General features: G+C 36.1%; 1 protein-coding gene across 2 annotated transcripts in view; it reads left to right on the forward strand.

Annotated features, from left to right (window-relative positions):
- BANK1 (B cell scaffold protein with ankyrin repeats 1) overlaps positions 1-17,964 on the forward strand; it is a 130,899-nt gene that overhangs the window by 48,759 nt on the left and 64,176 nt on the right. For both annotated transcript variants that reach the window (XM_085222971.1, XM_085222970.1), the window contains one exon: positions 3,211-3,407. In XM_085222971.1, the coding sequence (XP_085079097.1) occupies positions 3,211-3,407 (197 nt within the window). The remainder of the gene's footprint in view (positions 1-3,210; positions 3,408-17,964) is intronic.

Raw genomic sequence — 17,964 nt, forward strand, 5'->3', positions numbered from 1 at the left:
CTTAAACTCTGAATTGGCAATTTAGAGAACAATTATAATTTTAAAAATGAATTAGGTAATTCAGTGTGGTGTTCTTAATTGTTTGTTTTTATAATGGTAGCTGTAGTTGTCATTGACTTTGCTATAATTTGTAGAAAAGAGATCCCTTCTTCACCTTTATCTAGTGACTTGGGAGGCATTTAAACAGCCACTTTTGACACTTTTCAGAATAAGAGCAAAAAGAAAGACCAGTAGGTTTCAATCATCTCTTTTGAGGTCATTAACTTTACTATTTTTAAGTTAAATGTGTTGTTAGGGGAGGAATTTCTGGGAGATCAGGTCTGAAAATGTCTTTGACCCACTGCAAGGATGTCAAAGGCATTAATTTGTACAGAATGACTACCGATACTGCAGCTGCACACAGAAATGGGCATTGAAGTATTAAGGAGGTGGCTGAAGGGAACAGCAGCCTGGGCAACTATATGTATAACATTTATCAACAGAACAACCATATTCAGATGGCCTCAAATACTCAACAGTTTGAAGGTATCTATCCCTTAGACTTGGGAAACTTTGGCCCATACCAAATTTTGGCATCCTTCTTAAAATGCCGGAAGCTGCTGGGTGGGTTTCTTAAAATGGCTTAGCACAGCAGAGTGTTAAAAACTGTTTTAAATGGGTAAACTCATTAACATCATGTGGTGACAAGTCAGGGGCTTCCTTATACCAACTGGTGATCTACTTATCTTAAAAATAAAATAAAATAAAAAATAAAAATACTCCAGTCTTCAAAAAGGGTAAGGAGGACCTGGGAAACTATAAGCCAGCCAGCCTCACCTCTATTCCTGAAAAGGTGATGTATAATGTAAAATGTGCTATATAATCTGCATCATAAGGGCTAATCATGCATAATCATAATCATAAGGGCTAGGATATAAGGATGAACTCAAGAAAAATAACTGAAAGAGAAACTAAATGAACTAGAGATACTAAATAAATTAGTTGCATCAGTGTTTGCTCTAAAAGAAATTGTGTAGATTTCGAAACTGTAGTGCTAACTGGGAGACAATAAGAAAGGGGCTGCAGTTGAAAGAATCATAAGCTAATAGCAAAAATTGGCAGGATTAGAAATTATCAGGACTAACTGGTATTCAGTCAGTGCTCTGAGGGAACTGAAGAATAAAAAAGCAGGATTTCTAACAGCAGTGTGCAATTTTTCAGTTTTGAAGTACTAAAAGTTGTAAATGTGATGCCAAAACCTAGTTTTGCTGGAACCTGACATGGCAATTAATATAAACTGTATTAAAATAAAAATTCTGTGACGTTTGAATTGCATAATTTTTGAATGTTCATAATATTGATAATTAAAATAATTTCCTGCTATTCTTTTTGATTCTGCAAACATCATCAATTTGGTCATTGGTTGTGTATGGCTGAATAATTGTCCAAAAACCCAGAGGCAGATGACATGAAAAAAACTTAACCTAATAATGCAAAGTATTCAGAGTAGTAAGGATAAAGGCTGCTTGGGAAGTAGTGAAGAAAAGCCTTGTGAGATTTAATAACTGTGCCATAAGATGACAGATGATATTCAGCATAGGTAAAAACAAAGCAATGCAAGAATCCTATGTTGTCATAGAAAATGAGAGGCTATGAGCAAGCTAGTAGCACTCAGAAGAGAGACATGCAGTTTCATGATAAAATCAACTGGTTGCTAGGTAGCAGATCAAAAAGCAAATGAAATTAAGAATTATTAGAAAAGGAATAGAGAACAAAACACAATTGTGACAGTGCCTAAATTCATAGTTCACCAATAAGTTGAGTATCATGTGCAGTTCTTCTCCCATCATCTCAAAATAGTTATATTAAAGCTGGAAAAGGTCAGAAAAGAGTAGTGAGGGTGATGGAATTGATTGTCTGTAAGGCACAGCTAAGTAGACTGAATCTCTTCAAAAAAGAAGTTTCGAGAATAAGTCATTGAAAGTGGACAGAGGACAGAGAGATGGAGTATGAAATGAATTAGGGACTAGCAATAGAATCTAGCAGCGATCATGTTGAAAACAGAATATACACTTCACACCAACAAATCACAACAGAACAAGCAACAGGTGATTAGAAAGTATAGTATGAAGGCAGAGGGAAATACTGTTTATGCTTACTCTCTCATTTGTAACTTGTGGCCTCTCTTAGAGTTTTAATACATGACCAAGTGTTGAAATTATAACTTAGTTCTGTTTAGCTTTGTCTCAGTTTTCAAAGGTGAAACAGACTGTGATGCAAATGAGTATCATGCTATTTCAGACAAATCCTGAAAACTTTTGTCTGATGCATCCATCTGTTAATACTCCGACTTCTTCATTGTTGTTAAGCAAATTTTTGCAAGTCTCTGCTAGTCATGAGAATTTTCAGAAGTGAATTATGATATGAAAACACTGGGACATTTTCATAGGTTTACAGTGCTTTCAGATTTCACAGATGATAAATATTTCTAAAGCGTTGGATAATATACACCTTCGTAAAAATGTATCATGGCTGTAGGATTGTTTCCCCTTACAAGGAAACTTATTTCTTAATAGACTGAACTCCTTCTTCTTTTTTTTTTTTTTTTTATGTGAGAGGGATCTCTTAATTATGCTTAATTATTCTTTATTAAGATATGTATGTGATTTGTATGTCTGTTTAGGCTGAATTGGTGGGCTCAATCCACTTATATGGGCTTGAATAACACCAAGTGCCTAGTCCTGCGTTTCAGTTACAAAAATCCTGTGCAGCACTGCAGGCTTGGGGTGGAGTGGCTGGCAAGCTGCAGGGAGGAAAAAGATCTGAGGGAGATTAGGGAAAAATTTCTTCTCAGTGACGAGGTATTAGAACAAGCTGCCCAGGGAGGGAACAGAGCCACTATCACTGGAGGTTCTCAAGAAAAAGGTAGATGATGCACTGAGTGACTTGTGCGATCACAGCCATGGTTTGATGATTGGACTAGATGATTCTAGTGGTCTTTCCAACATTTATTTTTTTACAAATCATAGAATCACAAAGTAAATACAAAGATATATGTATATATCAAAATATTTCTTTCATAGTAATTGTTCTTTTGGTGCCAGTTCTGTGCTGGCAGTTTGAGAAACTGTTATTCAGTAGCACTAATATTTTAAAGACTTCTGTAATGGAAGCTGGCAGGTGTCTTATAAGAGCAAAACTTTTTATGAAAGATTTGTTTTTTTTATACAGGTAGCCATTTGGAAGAATTTCCCACTCTCCTTCACTGTGCAGCCAGATTTGGATTAAAGAACCTTGCAGCAGTTCTGCTCAAGCATCCTGAGGCCACGAGGGCTTGTAAAATAACCAATGGAGATGGAGATGTTCCAGCAAGTATAGCTGAGAAACATGGACACAAGAAAATAAGAGAATTAATCAAAGAATTGTCGGTAGGTTCATGTGCTTTTTCATTTGCTATCCATAGCCAGGTAACAATGATGTTTCCATTACTGAAATTGCCTAATACTTCTTTTGTAAAGCCTTGTATATTGTAGTCCTACTGTAAAATATTATTATATTCTTTCTGTCTCAGGAAGAGGGATCAAGATTGGGTACAGCCACTTTTTCTGCACTGTTGTAATGAAGATATTCTATGCTGCTTGAATTCTGGGCACTAAATGGAAGGAGAACAGTAGATCAGTAGATCAGAAGTACCTGATGTGGCCTGAAAATACAGCTAGGTCTTTGTTTCCAGCACCATGTGATGGTTATATTGTGAATAGTCTGGCCCAATCATGTAGATTAGTAGATACAGATATCTACTTCAAAATCACTTTCCACTTTCAGAATCTCCTCTTCAAAGTCTGTTGTGACCATTCGCCTTTGAACATGGAGTAAGAAAGCCAGAAGTTTTAGTTGTCCGTTAGCCAGACATTTTGATGTAACTATGGATAGACATAGAACTAAAGATGAATTTGAAGAAATATACGATAATAGCTGTGTAGATTATATAGGGGAGAATTTTTAACATACCTCGTGAGGAAAGTGCAAGAAACCTTTGGTAAGTGAGTTAACGTAGAAAAAGGTATAGTAAAGAATGGAAACACTGGCTGACTGAGATTAAGTATTAAATCTGTAGAACAAGGACATGGGAATTGATCAAGTTTTGTTTGTTTGTTTTTAACTTGATGCAGCTGTCATCTAATGTAAAGGTGAAGAAGAGATGCTGAAGAAAAGTTTTCTGTAGTCAGTGTTGAAATGTGAAGGTGACTTTAGCAGTGTTTTATGATCTAATCCTCTTAAAATTGGTTCAAGGGGAAGAAAATTGCAGCCCGTAGTGTCTGAAAGTAAGACATTTGACAATGGCCAAGGTGCTGAATGAGAATGTGCTGTTTACCCTTTTGTTGTTGTTAAACATCTGTTGATACAGACTTTTAAATAAAACTGGGGGAGGGAAAATATCTGCAAAGCAGGAAGTTCATACCTAATGCAGAATGTGATGTGGCCTCTTCTCTGAGGTGACAGGGCATATTTCATTACATTTAGTGATACAGAGGTGATGCCTTTATCTCAGGTTTTGATGCAGTATTTAAAATAAAAATTAACTGAAGAATATGTGGTCCTCCTTACCATCTAGCATAAAGCTGTCCATGAAATCATACAAAGGTTGTTTTCCTGGATTAAAGTGTTAGTGAAACTCTACTACTGTTATAAGAATGTGTACTCTGGGTAAGATATGTAGTATACTTCATGTTTTCATCTGATTCAAATACTATGGCTCACTAATGCAACACAAATAAAAACTGGAGCATGCTTCAAGTCTGCTAAATGTGTAATATGGCATTTTAGAAATTTTAGCTCCAACCTCAGAAGAAAAATGGGTTATTTGTGTCCCCTGTAATAGTGCACTTAAGAACAAAAAAACATTTACTGTACTTCTGTAATTGATGGGAATGTGGAGAAGAAATACTTGCATGGCTCTAAGCCAAGCAAAATTTAGTTTAATCGTAATCTAGGAACTTCCTGTTGCAGTATTGAAATTGCTCATTATTACAACAGAAGTACCTTTGTACTTTGCATACCTCTCACTGTTTTAAAATTGTTACCTGTGTTATGCCATTCCTTTTAGGAATAGTTACAAGATATTCACAGTAATTCTTCAATTCTATCTTAAAGAACAATAGGTTCCAGAAAAATGAATGTATTATATATACGTTCAGTTTGTCTAAAAAACCTGAGAAGTGCCTTTCATTTGCCTTTGTGCCAGGGAGTCCTTTGGACGAGTCAGAATTTCTTGAGATGCATAGTTAGAGAGAGAAAAGGCAAAAAAGGAAGGGGCTCCTTTAGCTACTGTTTATACATTCAAATCCAGAGCTTTGTCATGCTGGCCTCTTTGGAGTAAGCTCAGCAAACGTGTTTGGAGCTTCCTGGTGATGGAGCTTTGCTTGTTACACCCTTCATGCCCAGCAGGCATATTGCAAAGATGCTGATGGCTCTGTTAGCCAAGGAGACCTATAGGACCTAACTTGCACACTGGTTTGTCTGTGGTACAAGTTCCCTGTGTTTGTTTAAAAATCTCTTTTCTGGAGATGGACGCTGACAGTGCTGATGTGGGGAGTCACAGCAAGCAGATCTGGCATGATCAGCTGACATGCCAGAAACTGATCTCCTGGTCTGTTTAAGTACAAAGCACAAGGGAGGGATCACATAACATGTAGCATGCTTCTGTTGATATAGCTGCATGAATGAGAGAGTCAGGAAGAGATTTTCCTCTTCTAGAAAAGTGTTAGATTCAGGAACATTTGATGCTGAAACATCCCACCATTTAATAGCCTGTATAAATGGTGCTCCCCAAAGCAGTAGTGTCTGTCTTGTCTCTCAGAATTTTGCTTTTCAAAAGCTCCTTGAAAATGTCTCCCATGCATCAAGGGAACATTGCATGAATCTATCCATTTGTGTTAAAGGTACTGAGTTGATAGAGCAGACTCTACAAGAGAATCTGCTTCATGGGGATTGTGATAAGGCTCTGTCTCAAATATATAAGTAATTTGTTAAACAATTTATTATTTTAGCGCAAAACTATTTAAATGGGCACTCATTTCCAATTCTAACATGTTTCATTTGAGCTTCAATTAAGTTCAGTTACCTCTTCTGTGGCATAAAATAGGAATATTGCTTAACCTTCTGTGATAACATTCTGAATTGTCACTTGGTCTTGTGATATTATTCCTCTGTAGAACCAAGGGCTTAAATGTTTTCTATTATTGCTTTTAGGTTGAATTGTTAGAATCAAGTGTGTGAATTTAAAACTAGTAAGAGGAGTAACTAGAAATACTGACAGGAGCCCCTGTCTCAGAATCTGAGGAGGAGAAATGATGAACCTTTTAAGCCATTGCTCCAGCTAATAGCTCAAGTTTCTCTAAAGCTGGCTTGGTCATTTCGATGCTTGCTGTTCTTGTTTCCACTTGTGAGCTTTTATGCCTACGTAAAAGTTCTGTTTACAGAAAATAAAGAAAAGAAATTCTTATCCAGAACACAAAGGAAGACTTCGAAAAATGAGAGCAAATTTTTGAGCATTAGGTGACTAATAAGGGAAGTATATAAAATCTGTGACCTGACCATTTAGAACTGGAGTTGTACTGATAGCCACTCTAGGCATATAAGGCCTGGAATGGATGTCATTCTTTATTCTGGCACTTTGGGATGCTAATTTATCCTTTCCTTTATTGTGCTACTGACTAGGTCATTCAGGAAGATTACTATGTGTCACTTGAAGCATATGTCTCCATTTCCAAGAAAAACACAATTCAGAAAGTTGTTTATTGGTTGTTAATGCAGATAATTTCTGATTGTTGGCTGTGGCCTTTAAAGAAGTTTCCTAATGGTAAAATAAATGTTATTTAAATATAAAAATTTTAATAATTGTTTCATGTTCCACCATGCAGTCAAGACAGCACAACTTCAATTTGATTTTTAATATATCTTCTGGCATTTCTGGAATTGGCTGTCTAAAATTTGAGGCAGAAAATAGAGGTTTGCTTTTTTAATCAAGACCTGGGGCCAACCCTGTGACAATGCGTATCAGAACAGTGGGCAGGTAGAAACATTCCCTCTGCTACCAACAAAATCCTGTCTGCGTTTCCTAATATTTTTCTATGTCTGCCTGCTTCAGGTGTCTCTCTTAGGCAGCTATTGAAAAAATAATAAGTACTTAATCCTGCACATTTTTAGTGAAATTTCTGTGGATTTGGGTAGACTGGAACAGTCCCCTCAAGTTAGACCTTTTGTGAGAAGTTTGTTTTCTTCTCCAGAAGGGAGTCACATTGAATCTTTTCTAGCTGTTGAAGGACATTGTGCAAAGTCTAGCTTCGTAGTTATTGGGTTTTCTGTTTTCAGTAGTTCTCTCAGTAACACAGAAGAGAATAATCTTACAAGGGGCATAATTTTCATTCAGTGTTTATTTAGTGGAAGACACGCTGGATAAGTGTTGGGGAGGAAATTGTTTCTGCAATAGCAAGCTGTATTTTTATAAATATTTGGGAGCTTAAAGGATGGGTAGCTCTGTACGCTGACATAATTCATCATTGTACGCTTCTCTCCCCATATCCATGTCTTATGTTGAAGTCACTGTTGAATCAGAATCCAGAATTTCTTCAATTTTTTTTTTAACAGGAAATAATCTACAAAAAAACAATGCATTGTGGAATTTGAGGACATTTTTTTTTCTTTTGCTTTTTTATGCAAAATGAATATATCGTGGGTTTTTAGCTACCGTCTTCAAAGGCCAGTGCATCTTTAGATGGTGGGAATCCATTTAGCAAGGGTTTCACATGGTTTGATAGAGAGTTCTAGAAGCTCATGAAATAAAATCTTTTTCAAATATGAATTATTATATTTTTATTTTAATTATTATATATTATAATTATTTATGTATTATTCTTACGTCAGTGTTTGGCTTTCTGTTTTAATAAAAGGCTGTATGAAAAGGCAGAGTTTCTTACCATGAAAATATTATGCGTTCAAATCTGATTGTAGTCTCTTCCTAAGCTATTAATTTTCTGTTGGGTAAGGACCACGTGTAGCAAGATGATGTGTATACATATAAAATAATTTTAAATGAAATTAACTTGATTGCTCTCAGTATTTGCTTAATTCCTTTAAATGCTACTGTAGTGTTGCATTTGTCCAATTGCTTGTTGTTTTCAGGTAGCTGGGAGAATTTTTGAGAGAGATGATTAATCTGGTTTTTAAAATTTGTGCTAATCTACTAGTGATTCCTCCATGAGGGCTGCTAGGATAATATTCTTTCAGCAGTGTTTTAGTGCTTAGAAATGTTGGTTGTATGCATCCTCTAATATGCTGGAAGTTACTTAACTGAAATGAAGAGCTGAATGCTGTTTTATTTTTGTACTTATTAGTGAGTAGAATTCACAAACCCCTGGTGATGAAATCAAATTCCTAGGCTTCTTGAGGAATCTGAGCAGAAAAACCTGTGAACTTCAGCCAACTGACAGGCATACATCATCCTATAATTTCGTTTAGATGTTTGTTCATAGACACCTTTTTATTTTTTTTCTAAAATTCCTTGTAGAGAGGCTTTGCATTGTCAGTGCTTGGATTCTTGTAGGATTTGGCTGGGGGTGAGGTATTATTTTTATTTTACTGTCCATTAATGCTTCCTCCTCTCTTCTTTACATGTTCTCAGGGGCTCTCTGTTGTAATAAAAACTTGCTGAAACTTGCTGCCTTTTAGGATTAGAGTCAACAACTTATGTTTAATGAAGAGATAAAGGTACTGACTGAGCACAGAGTTTTGCTTTGAGGAGAAAAGACTAGATTTCTCCTTTTAAAAAAATTACAGACATTAAACGCATTTTTAAAGTTTCTGACTTTTTTTCAAACTAGAAACTTGTGCCTTAAAAATAGTTAAATCTTCTGTCATAACAACAACAAAAAAATGCTGTATATTTGGAAACCTTTTGTGTGACATGTATGAGATTGAAATTTTTAATTTAAAATGAACAAGGATAGTTTTCTTAAAGAATTGTCTGGTATTTTGTCTAGTCTTCTGATATTCTCCTGCTATAGCGGTGGCACAATTGTTTGCAATTCTGTGACTCAAAAAGCTTTGGCAATTTATAGGGAAACTTGAATACTAATGGAAACTCAGGCAGAATGCTTGTGACTTGGATTGCTGGAGTCCTGCTGACTGATTTGTGGCAAGGCAGCATCAGCAAAGATGTTTAGAAAGGGAACTTTCTGGGTTTTGTGTTTGGGTTTTTTTTCTGCTTGTTGGTTGGTTGTTGGTTTTTCAGAAAACTGTCATCCCAGTCAGTCATCTGCATTATTACGCTCTGAATTTGTTTGAACACATGAAAAAGGTTTGGATAAACTGTAAATTAAAAATGCAAATACAGTGCTTTACAGAAAAATAAGAAAACAAAACTGACCATGTTATGTTGTCGTAAAAATCGGTGCCATGTTATGCCAAATCTGTCCTATCTTTAAAGAAGCATGGAAATAAATATGTTTAGGCAGATACAGACTGCAGACTAGCCTGAAGAGTTGTTAGAATGTATATGGCAAAGATACACAGAAGACAACTGTTTTCAAAGTAAATTAGCTGCTTTTGTTTAACCTCTGTCATAAGGGTACAAGCAATTTTGACATGAATTCCAATTAGTTGTAAGATGTAATTTCTCTATTCAGCTAGTTAAGTTACTACTGATGCCAAAAGCATACGAAGGATTCAACAGGCTACCCATTTTTGTGGATGTTGGAAACTTTGTCACTATATGTCACGCTTTATTTTCATCGGATCAGTATGAATCCTCCACACAAGCCGCAAACCAGGTGCAGGAGGCTAAAGCAGCTACTTGCTGGGTAGAAGCTACTCCACCGGTGTCTGTTAGAACAACTGCTCCTGGTTCCTTTCTATCAGCTTTCTTAATCTGTGCTGTTCTAATAACTGTTAGTAGGTGAGCAGGTTGTTTTTCTATTTCTTCCTTGTATACAGATATCTCGGACACACTAATAACGCAAAGGAAAAGTTTTTAAATGATTTTTAAAACTCATCTGCTAATTCCAGGTTTACTGCACAAGGGAGGAGTGCTGATGCATTCCATTGTAAAGACAAAAGCAAGTTTTGGGTATTTCCTCTGTTGGATGAAATGATTTGCAGGTATATGTATAACTGTCAAAAAGCAGATGTACTTCAAAATAGCATCTGATCTCAGTGAGACTATCTGGAGTATGCCCTTTGGCTGCCTCCCGGTGATCTGCAAAGGAATCAGATATCTGTCTCATCTTACAAGTTGGAGAGTACAAAGAAAGGTAGCACCATATCAAAATCACCTTTGCCAGCCCCTCAGAAGGGAAAGAGCAGTAACAAAAAACACACAAAGAACAAAACTAATTTAAAGAAGGATTTCACCTTCATGAGGGAAAACGAAGGAAAATGAGAAGAGGAAGGGAACTGTTAGTTACTGTGGTAAGGTAGTCTCTTATCCAGAGCCACCTAATTTTTGAATGACTTTGAAAGGTGCGAAAGGAGAGGTTTGATCTAAAAACCCAAAGAAAAACTAGGGGGAAAAGCAAGAATTAATGAATAGGATTAGGTAAGAGACTTGCTATGTCTTTAGCAGACTGAAGCTTCAGAGCTCTGTACAGCTCTAACAGTGACTAGACTTCCCCACAGCTGTAATTTATTGCTTAATTAGAAAAATTGTCTTTAGGCTCTACATCAATAGAATGACCACTGGGGAAAGGCATTTCTCAAAGTTACCAAACCCATTATATGAAATTGCTTTAAAAAATCCATTTGTGCACTGCATACCATTAGTTCTGCTTAATACAGCTGTGAACAGTCTCCATCTATAATTCTGAGAATCCAGCACAGAGGGCACAATCTTTGTTTTGCTGCCTTCTCTTCCCACCCACATAAATTATTCTATAATAAATGATTCAGTATTTCATACCCAAGACTCTAGGGTACCTGACAGTATCATTTTGCTTTTCTTGTATTTGGTGCAAAACTTTAAAATGGTTCCCATACACTGTCTAACTCAGAAAGGACTATGTGTCTATTGCTATATATGTTCATTTTCATGAAGAAAGACAATATGCTAATAAATTGCTTTATAATACATCGATTTGCAATCTGTAATTTGCATTATAATACTGTCTGTAACAGGCATAGGCAGCCATCCTCAGCCTCACAAGCCATGTGCCAAAGTCCTTGTGAGTATAGCAGCAGCAGTCAGAATTTTGGGAGTTTTTCTTAGGCAGCAGAAGTTAATGGTTCCCTCTTCCTATGAGTGTGAGGCATGGAACAGGATCTCAGTGTGCTCTGATGAGTCACATTGACTTGATTTTACTTGGCTCTGAGATTTCACATTATTTAGCTGCTCCTCTGTGGTCATAAGGGTGATCTGGGAGCTATTCTTCAAATATTAGTGAACAGCTTAAGAATTGTTGTTGGCCACCTGTGGCTTTCAGGATTCCAACTGAGTACATCTGCTGTTAATAAATAACACTTTCAGAGAGCCAAAAGAATGGAAATAGGCAGGAAAGTCTCCTTCCATGCTAGCAAGTTCCTAGGTTACCTAGGAAAAAATACAGAAATCACTATCTGAACCAGTTATGAAAGTAAGTGTGATTCCTAACATGATCGTTTAATAACAAATCTTTTTTAATGAGATATATAAGGACTGCAGTAAATTGTGGCCAGTTTTCCCTGGGGATACCTATCATCAGTGACAACATAATCAGTAAACTGCATAGCTGTAAAAACTAGCAATTTATAGATGTATTTGTTCCTCTTTTCTCAAAAGCTTTTTTCACAAAAACAGGCACATGTAAATGGAGGCCTGAGCTAGCCATGCAGGCAGAGAACAAGAAAAATCCCCTAGACAGTCAAAAACAATCATTTCAGGACTCTGAAAGCAAATGTGATAGAGCTTATCAGTGAAAACTGCTCACCTCATTTATTTTTCCAGATTATTAAAAAAAGAATAGCTTGTTATTTTGTTTTTTCTTGTTTTCTTATGCAGCTATTAGGTGCACCCATGTAATGTAAAATGAAAGATATTTCTTTTTTTTTGGTAAATTAAATGTCTAAGAAGCAAAAAGTGACGAACAAACTTAAACAGTTCATTGAACTGTATTGTTTTGCTGTGGCTCATGAAATATGATGTGTTTAGTTAGAACTTTCAGCATTCTGAAAAACAGGCTTCATTCAGCCTTTTGACTGTGAATCATTACTGAAGAACAAATAATGCACAGTGCTGGGAGCAAAATGCAGCACATTTCAGGCAATACTCTAGCTATGAGTAGTTAGACTTGTGAGAGGTGAAATTCTTCAGAAAGGTGATAAACAACTGAATGGGGTTTTAACTCTGTATCTGCAAGCAGTGGAAGCCAACAAAAAAAAGCAGATAGAGGAAGTGCATGATTAAAGGCTGTAAGCAACCTTGGGAAAATGCAGAACCACTGAGCTACTTTTGAACAAAGACATCCATTCCACAGAGCAGAAATAGCATATCCATGGTATAAATGAACAAAACCAAATCTTCATCAGAGCTAAAGTTTTAACCCACCAACCAGAGTAGAGTAGAAAAAAGGTAAAGCAGAGAACAGAAGACTATACAAGGGTTTGGAATAGAGAATTTTTTTTCTTATGGAATAATTTTTGATCTAATTACTTAAACTAATAACTGGAGATCACCAGCAATGAAAAATACACATTGCACAAAGTACGCTGATCTAAGTAGAGATGAAATTATGATGTTCTGAGATTACTGTGAGTATGAGCATCAAATTAAGTTATATTTAGGGTGTGGCATCCTACTCACATAAGCATATAGTCAAAATTTGGTGTTCCTGGCTGAAGAAGTAACATAGCCACGATTAGAAATATATGCCATTATATCAAGTAAATGAAGATTTAATGGGATTTCAAAAAGCTTAAAAGATTAACATGCTTTTGAAAAGGCGTGTATTAAATGAAGTGGATCATAAAATACTTTTGCTGTCTAAAAAGGTCTGTGATGACTCAAGAAGGCTACCTACAGATGACTGCTGGTTATAAAGAGCTAATTCAAAATACATGATACTGATACAATATACTGATTTTGGTTTAAGTGAACTTTGTGCACTGTTGCAAAAAAATGGTTTCAAAGATTTTGAGGAAAGTAGTAATACTTTCTAGTAATAATGCTATAGTAATAATACTATCATACTAGTAGCAATAGTACAAAAAAAAACATCAGAGGTTGCATATTCTCAGTTATTACTACTGTGAGAAGATTATCTGCTATAAAGATGAGATTTCTTCTAGTGTTATGTTTAACAGGATGAGGCTGGAAACTTCTAAACTATTTTGGGTGAATAAATTATGAAATAAGTAAAAGGATAGGAATGCATTTAAAATCAGAAATATCTATGGTGGGGGAGGCAGGAATATTTTATATTTTCAGTAAATATTTTATATTTTCATATTTTTCAAATGAAATATTCTGTATTTCATTTTCATATGATTGAAAATTCATCTAAGGTTTTTCATATACATCAAAAATATAGGGCAGGTCAAGTAAGATAATTCATTGTTGATAGCTCTTGAAGAATTGGCTCCCTAGAGAAAAGTAGACACAGATTTGTTTATGTTGCTGGGGGCAGAGGAGTCTGTATATTCTGTGTTTTTGTTCTCATTTCCCTAAGAGATCTCATTTATCAAACCTATTTTTTGCTGAATAACACTATGATTCACCTGCTAATATATGAAAATCAGTGATGTTTATGTGCACAAGAGTGAAATGCCTTGCAGTTAGATACAGATTTAAGAAATTGAATGCTGCTATTCATAATTTTAATTCTTTAAAAGTCAGTGAAAAAATTGTATTAAAAGCAGCTATAGACAAACACAGCAGACTTGTATTAAATATCCTGTAAATTAGCAGAATAATGCAAATAAATCATGGAATGTCGGCATCTGTAACCAAAAAAAAAAAAAAAAAAAAAAAAAAGAAAATGTAAGAACTAGAGCAATAGGGAGTGGACATCACTCAACATGAATTTGGGATCTTTTCACTAATATAAATGTTTTTACAGAGTTTAGTGGACTATTTTGCATGCTAACAGGAAATTACCATGAAAAGCTGAGGCACCTACTGCAGGATCTACTCCATCCAGTAGAAAAGGAGTACTGATACCTGACAGTAGTGTCTTTGGCATGCTTTACAAGGCTTGGAGATTTTATGACATATACAGAGAATGACGTGGAGTGGTTGAATGCTACTAGTTTGTTAATAAAGTGATTATAAGAAGTTTAGCTGCTAAGAATTTGTGAGTCACTTATGATACTCAGAGCTGTAATTTGACCTTTCTTTTGGAAATCTCTAGCTAACAGATATTTCCATTTCAAATACTTAATAGTTAGGAAATTTTATTATGTTAATTATAATTCGGTTAGCTGTGAAATGCTAATTGAATACTGCTAAGTTTGTTTAGATAATAGCTGTAGGTTAATTTGCAGATAATTTCTGATTGGAAGAAGTTATATGTTAGATTGGTACACAAATTGTTATAATGCTGCTTTAGCTGCTATGGATTCTATCAGCGCTACATCGAGCTCACAGCATGTTAGTATATAGGGCAGGCACATAGTTGAGAATTGTTGAGTGGTTTGTGGAGTATATGCTTCCATAGTTACTGAATTCTTCAGTTTTTGGTCCCAGCATAGAGAGGAAATGTGTATGAGCATCCTTATCTCTGAATAAGTGTCAGTAGTGAGACTTGGCAAACCAATTCTAGTCTTGAGCTTATAAAATATGCAGTTCTGTGTTCTTAGCAAAATGTTTTGTAATTTAAAGCTGATTTTGATTATATGCTTTAAGTATTGCTTTAGATGTAGTATGTGTGTATCAGAGTACATGGTGACCTTTGCTATAGCCTAGACGAAACATCGTGCATTAACATGTGTTGTTATAAGTAAAAGCTAGAATTATATGAAATTACAGAAAAACAGTCAATATTTGACCTATATATATAAACAGTTAGTTACCAAACTATATTCTTAATTTTTGCTCCAGCCCAAAAATGTCTTAAACATTTTATGCAGAGTATGCTTGCTATTTTTCAAGAAGCAAAGATTGAAGCTTACGTGGTAAATGCATGTATTACACAGATTAGGCCCCTTCTGTGTCTCCATCACACTGGATGAGCTGCAAAAATGACTAGAGGTCTAAATTCAGTGATGTTGTTACAAGCATTCCTTCTGACCTTTAGGCTTGCATTGTGCCCCTGAGTAGGGGCAAGGGATGAAGACAAATTATTTGAATTAAGAATTTTAGATGTTACATATTATTCCATGTCTTTGTTGAGAATACCTAGTAAGAGGAGTGATGTCGGAGCATCATTTATTTATTTAAAAAAAAAAAAAAGTCACAAACATTAATAAACAAACCATTTATAAGAAATGGACCTAAAGAATCTCAGCCCTCTTGGTACTTATAAGCTTCTGAGGCTAGACCTAGCTTTTGCTATGATCATTACTGCTAGAAGCAGACCACAACCATGTGTATACAATATGCCTGACCCAGCATAATATTTAGGCTTTGATTTTGATCCATTTGTAATTATAATCCCATTTTTCTGATGTGGCGCTGATTAAAGATGAGGTGCAATTTCATTATATTTTTCTCTATTGCCACCAGAGTTGTGAGAGTTGTGATTGCTTTAATATCGTAAATAAGGAGCTTAGTTCTACTCGATGAACAATCCCAAAACGTGCAACTACCAATAGCTACCAGTACTGTTTGCAGGAATATAGGATTGTGTCTCTTCTGTAATAGTGAATTCTCTTTCTCTTGTTCAGGCTCTCCATATGATTAGGAGTTATTGCTGAGTAGGGATAGTGACATGGCAGATGGCCTGTGTTTGGTTTCTAGAGTAGCTTTGAGTTTTGGGAGAAAACTTTTGCTGTCTCTCTCTCTTCTGCTCAAATTTACTTTGAATAGTGTGGGAACATGATATTTGAGATCCTGGTATATATCCATGAGAAAAAGCTACATACTTTCCCAAAACTAGCTCTGGAAAATGTTCGTTTTGTCTTTGTCAACTCTGTTCTTTTTAGTCTTTTTAGTATAACTTCATCTCCATGCACAGGAAGATGGCCAAACACAAACAAATTGTAAATGCGTCAAATGTCTTTAAACCAGCCTCCCTCTCAGCTTAGTCTTGTACTGTACTGTCCTGTGTTTTGCACTCTGTTCTTACAGAACTTAATCAGACTTCAGCAGCTGAGGTATGGAGTCCCTGAAGCCTTGTAGATTCCATGAATGTCACTAGGCTCTCAGAAAGGAAAAGAATGAATTAGAAAAATCCTTCAATCTTTCTTTTCCTAACCTTTTTATTCAAAAAGTTCTGGAGTGATTAGCGAGAGTGCTAACAGAAAGCCAACTGTATCCAGGAGTGCTTGGGGAGGGATGGCTGGAAAGCTGCCTAACAGAAAGGGACCTTGGTGTTCTGATGGACAGTCAGCTGAATATGAGTAGTGTGCCCAGGTGGCCAAGAAGGTCAATGGCATCCTGGCTTGTATCGGGACTAGGGAAGTAGTCCTGCCCCTGTACTCGGCACTGGCGAGACCTCACCTCACCTCGAATACTGTGTTTGGTTTTGGGCACCTCAATACAGAAAGGACATTGAGGTGCTGGAGCTCATCCAAAGAAGGGCATCAAAGCTTGTGAAGGGCTTGAAGAATATGTCCTACAAAGAGCAACTGAAGGAACTGGAGCTGTTTGGTCAGGAGAAGAGGAGACTGAGGGCAGACTTTATTGCTCGCTTCAAATACCAGAAAGGTGATTGCAGTGAGAGCGAGATTGGTTTCTTCTCACTGGTGACAAGACGAAGGGAAATGGCCTCTAATTGTGCCAGGGGAGGTTTGGGATGGCTATCCGGGCTAAGCAGAAATCAACAGAAAGAGTAGAAATCAGTGCAGAAATCTAATAGTTTTTATTAATAATTTCTAGGCTATCTACCAGTCCTTCTTCACAGAAATTATGTCGTATTTGTAAAACAGGGGTTGGTAATTTCACCATTTGGGGTTTTTTTTTTGTGTTCCTCATGCTAACATTCCTAATGCTTTAGGATAAAGTGCTAATGAAATTGAGATGAATTTGTGGGTACATTCTCAATTCTTTACCGATCTGACAAGTGACAGTGTGGCAAATAGCTCTTGACACAAGGTTACATCCTCTGAACTGAGTAGGTGCTTCTGACCCACGGAATCCAGTAGGTAAAAAAAAATCAGCTCCCTAGGTGAATGCAAATTTATAAAAGGTAATTCTGAATTTTGTGAGTTGTTTGTTTCTTTTCCTGTTTGTATCTTGGGGAATTTGATTCCAGTCTCTATATGTATTTGAGTGTGTCAGTGCCCCAAAGAATCTAGGGAGATAAAAAGTGTGCAAAGGTTAGAAAAAAACAAGTAATTAGCAAAAGCGCTAAGTTATTATTATTAATTACAGAAAACTTCATTAGATTTAATCTGGCATAATTTTTCCTTAAAAAGAGTTTTTTGTGCTTTGTTCTTGATTTCTTATGTAAGCAAAGGTATCTGGCTAGCGCTTACTCAGATGTTGCAACTTGATCAGATCTGACTTGCACTCCAGTTTCTATAGGGGCAGTGCTTTGAAAATTTGCCGTCTTTGATTTGGGTGGTTTTCTGTAAGTGCTTGTTGTTAGAGGTACTTTAAACTTTGGAACAATGCTGTTGCTGAATGCATGTAATACCTTTCAGCACATGTAGCTTTAACAGCTGTTGAATTTGATTTTCATAGCCTGTTCATTTTTCATCTTTACAGATAAGGTCTTTGTGTGACAGCACAAAATCAGAATTTCTGAGATGATGTACAAAAAGACATCAGTTCTAAATGTGCAATTTTGAAAGCCAGAGAGCTTGCAAGTACCAGAAATAAATTGGCCTGTAGTCATTATTTTAATTTAGGAGACCGTT

The sequence above is a fragment of the Meleagris gallopavo genome, chromosome 4 (assembly GCF_905368555.1).
Source record: "Meleagris gallopavo chromosome 4, MGAL_WU_HG_1.1, whole genome shotgun sequence".
NCBI classification, from domain to species: Eukaryota; Metazoa; Chordata; class Aves; order Galliformes; family Phasianidae; genus Meleagris; species Meleagris gallopavo.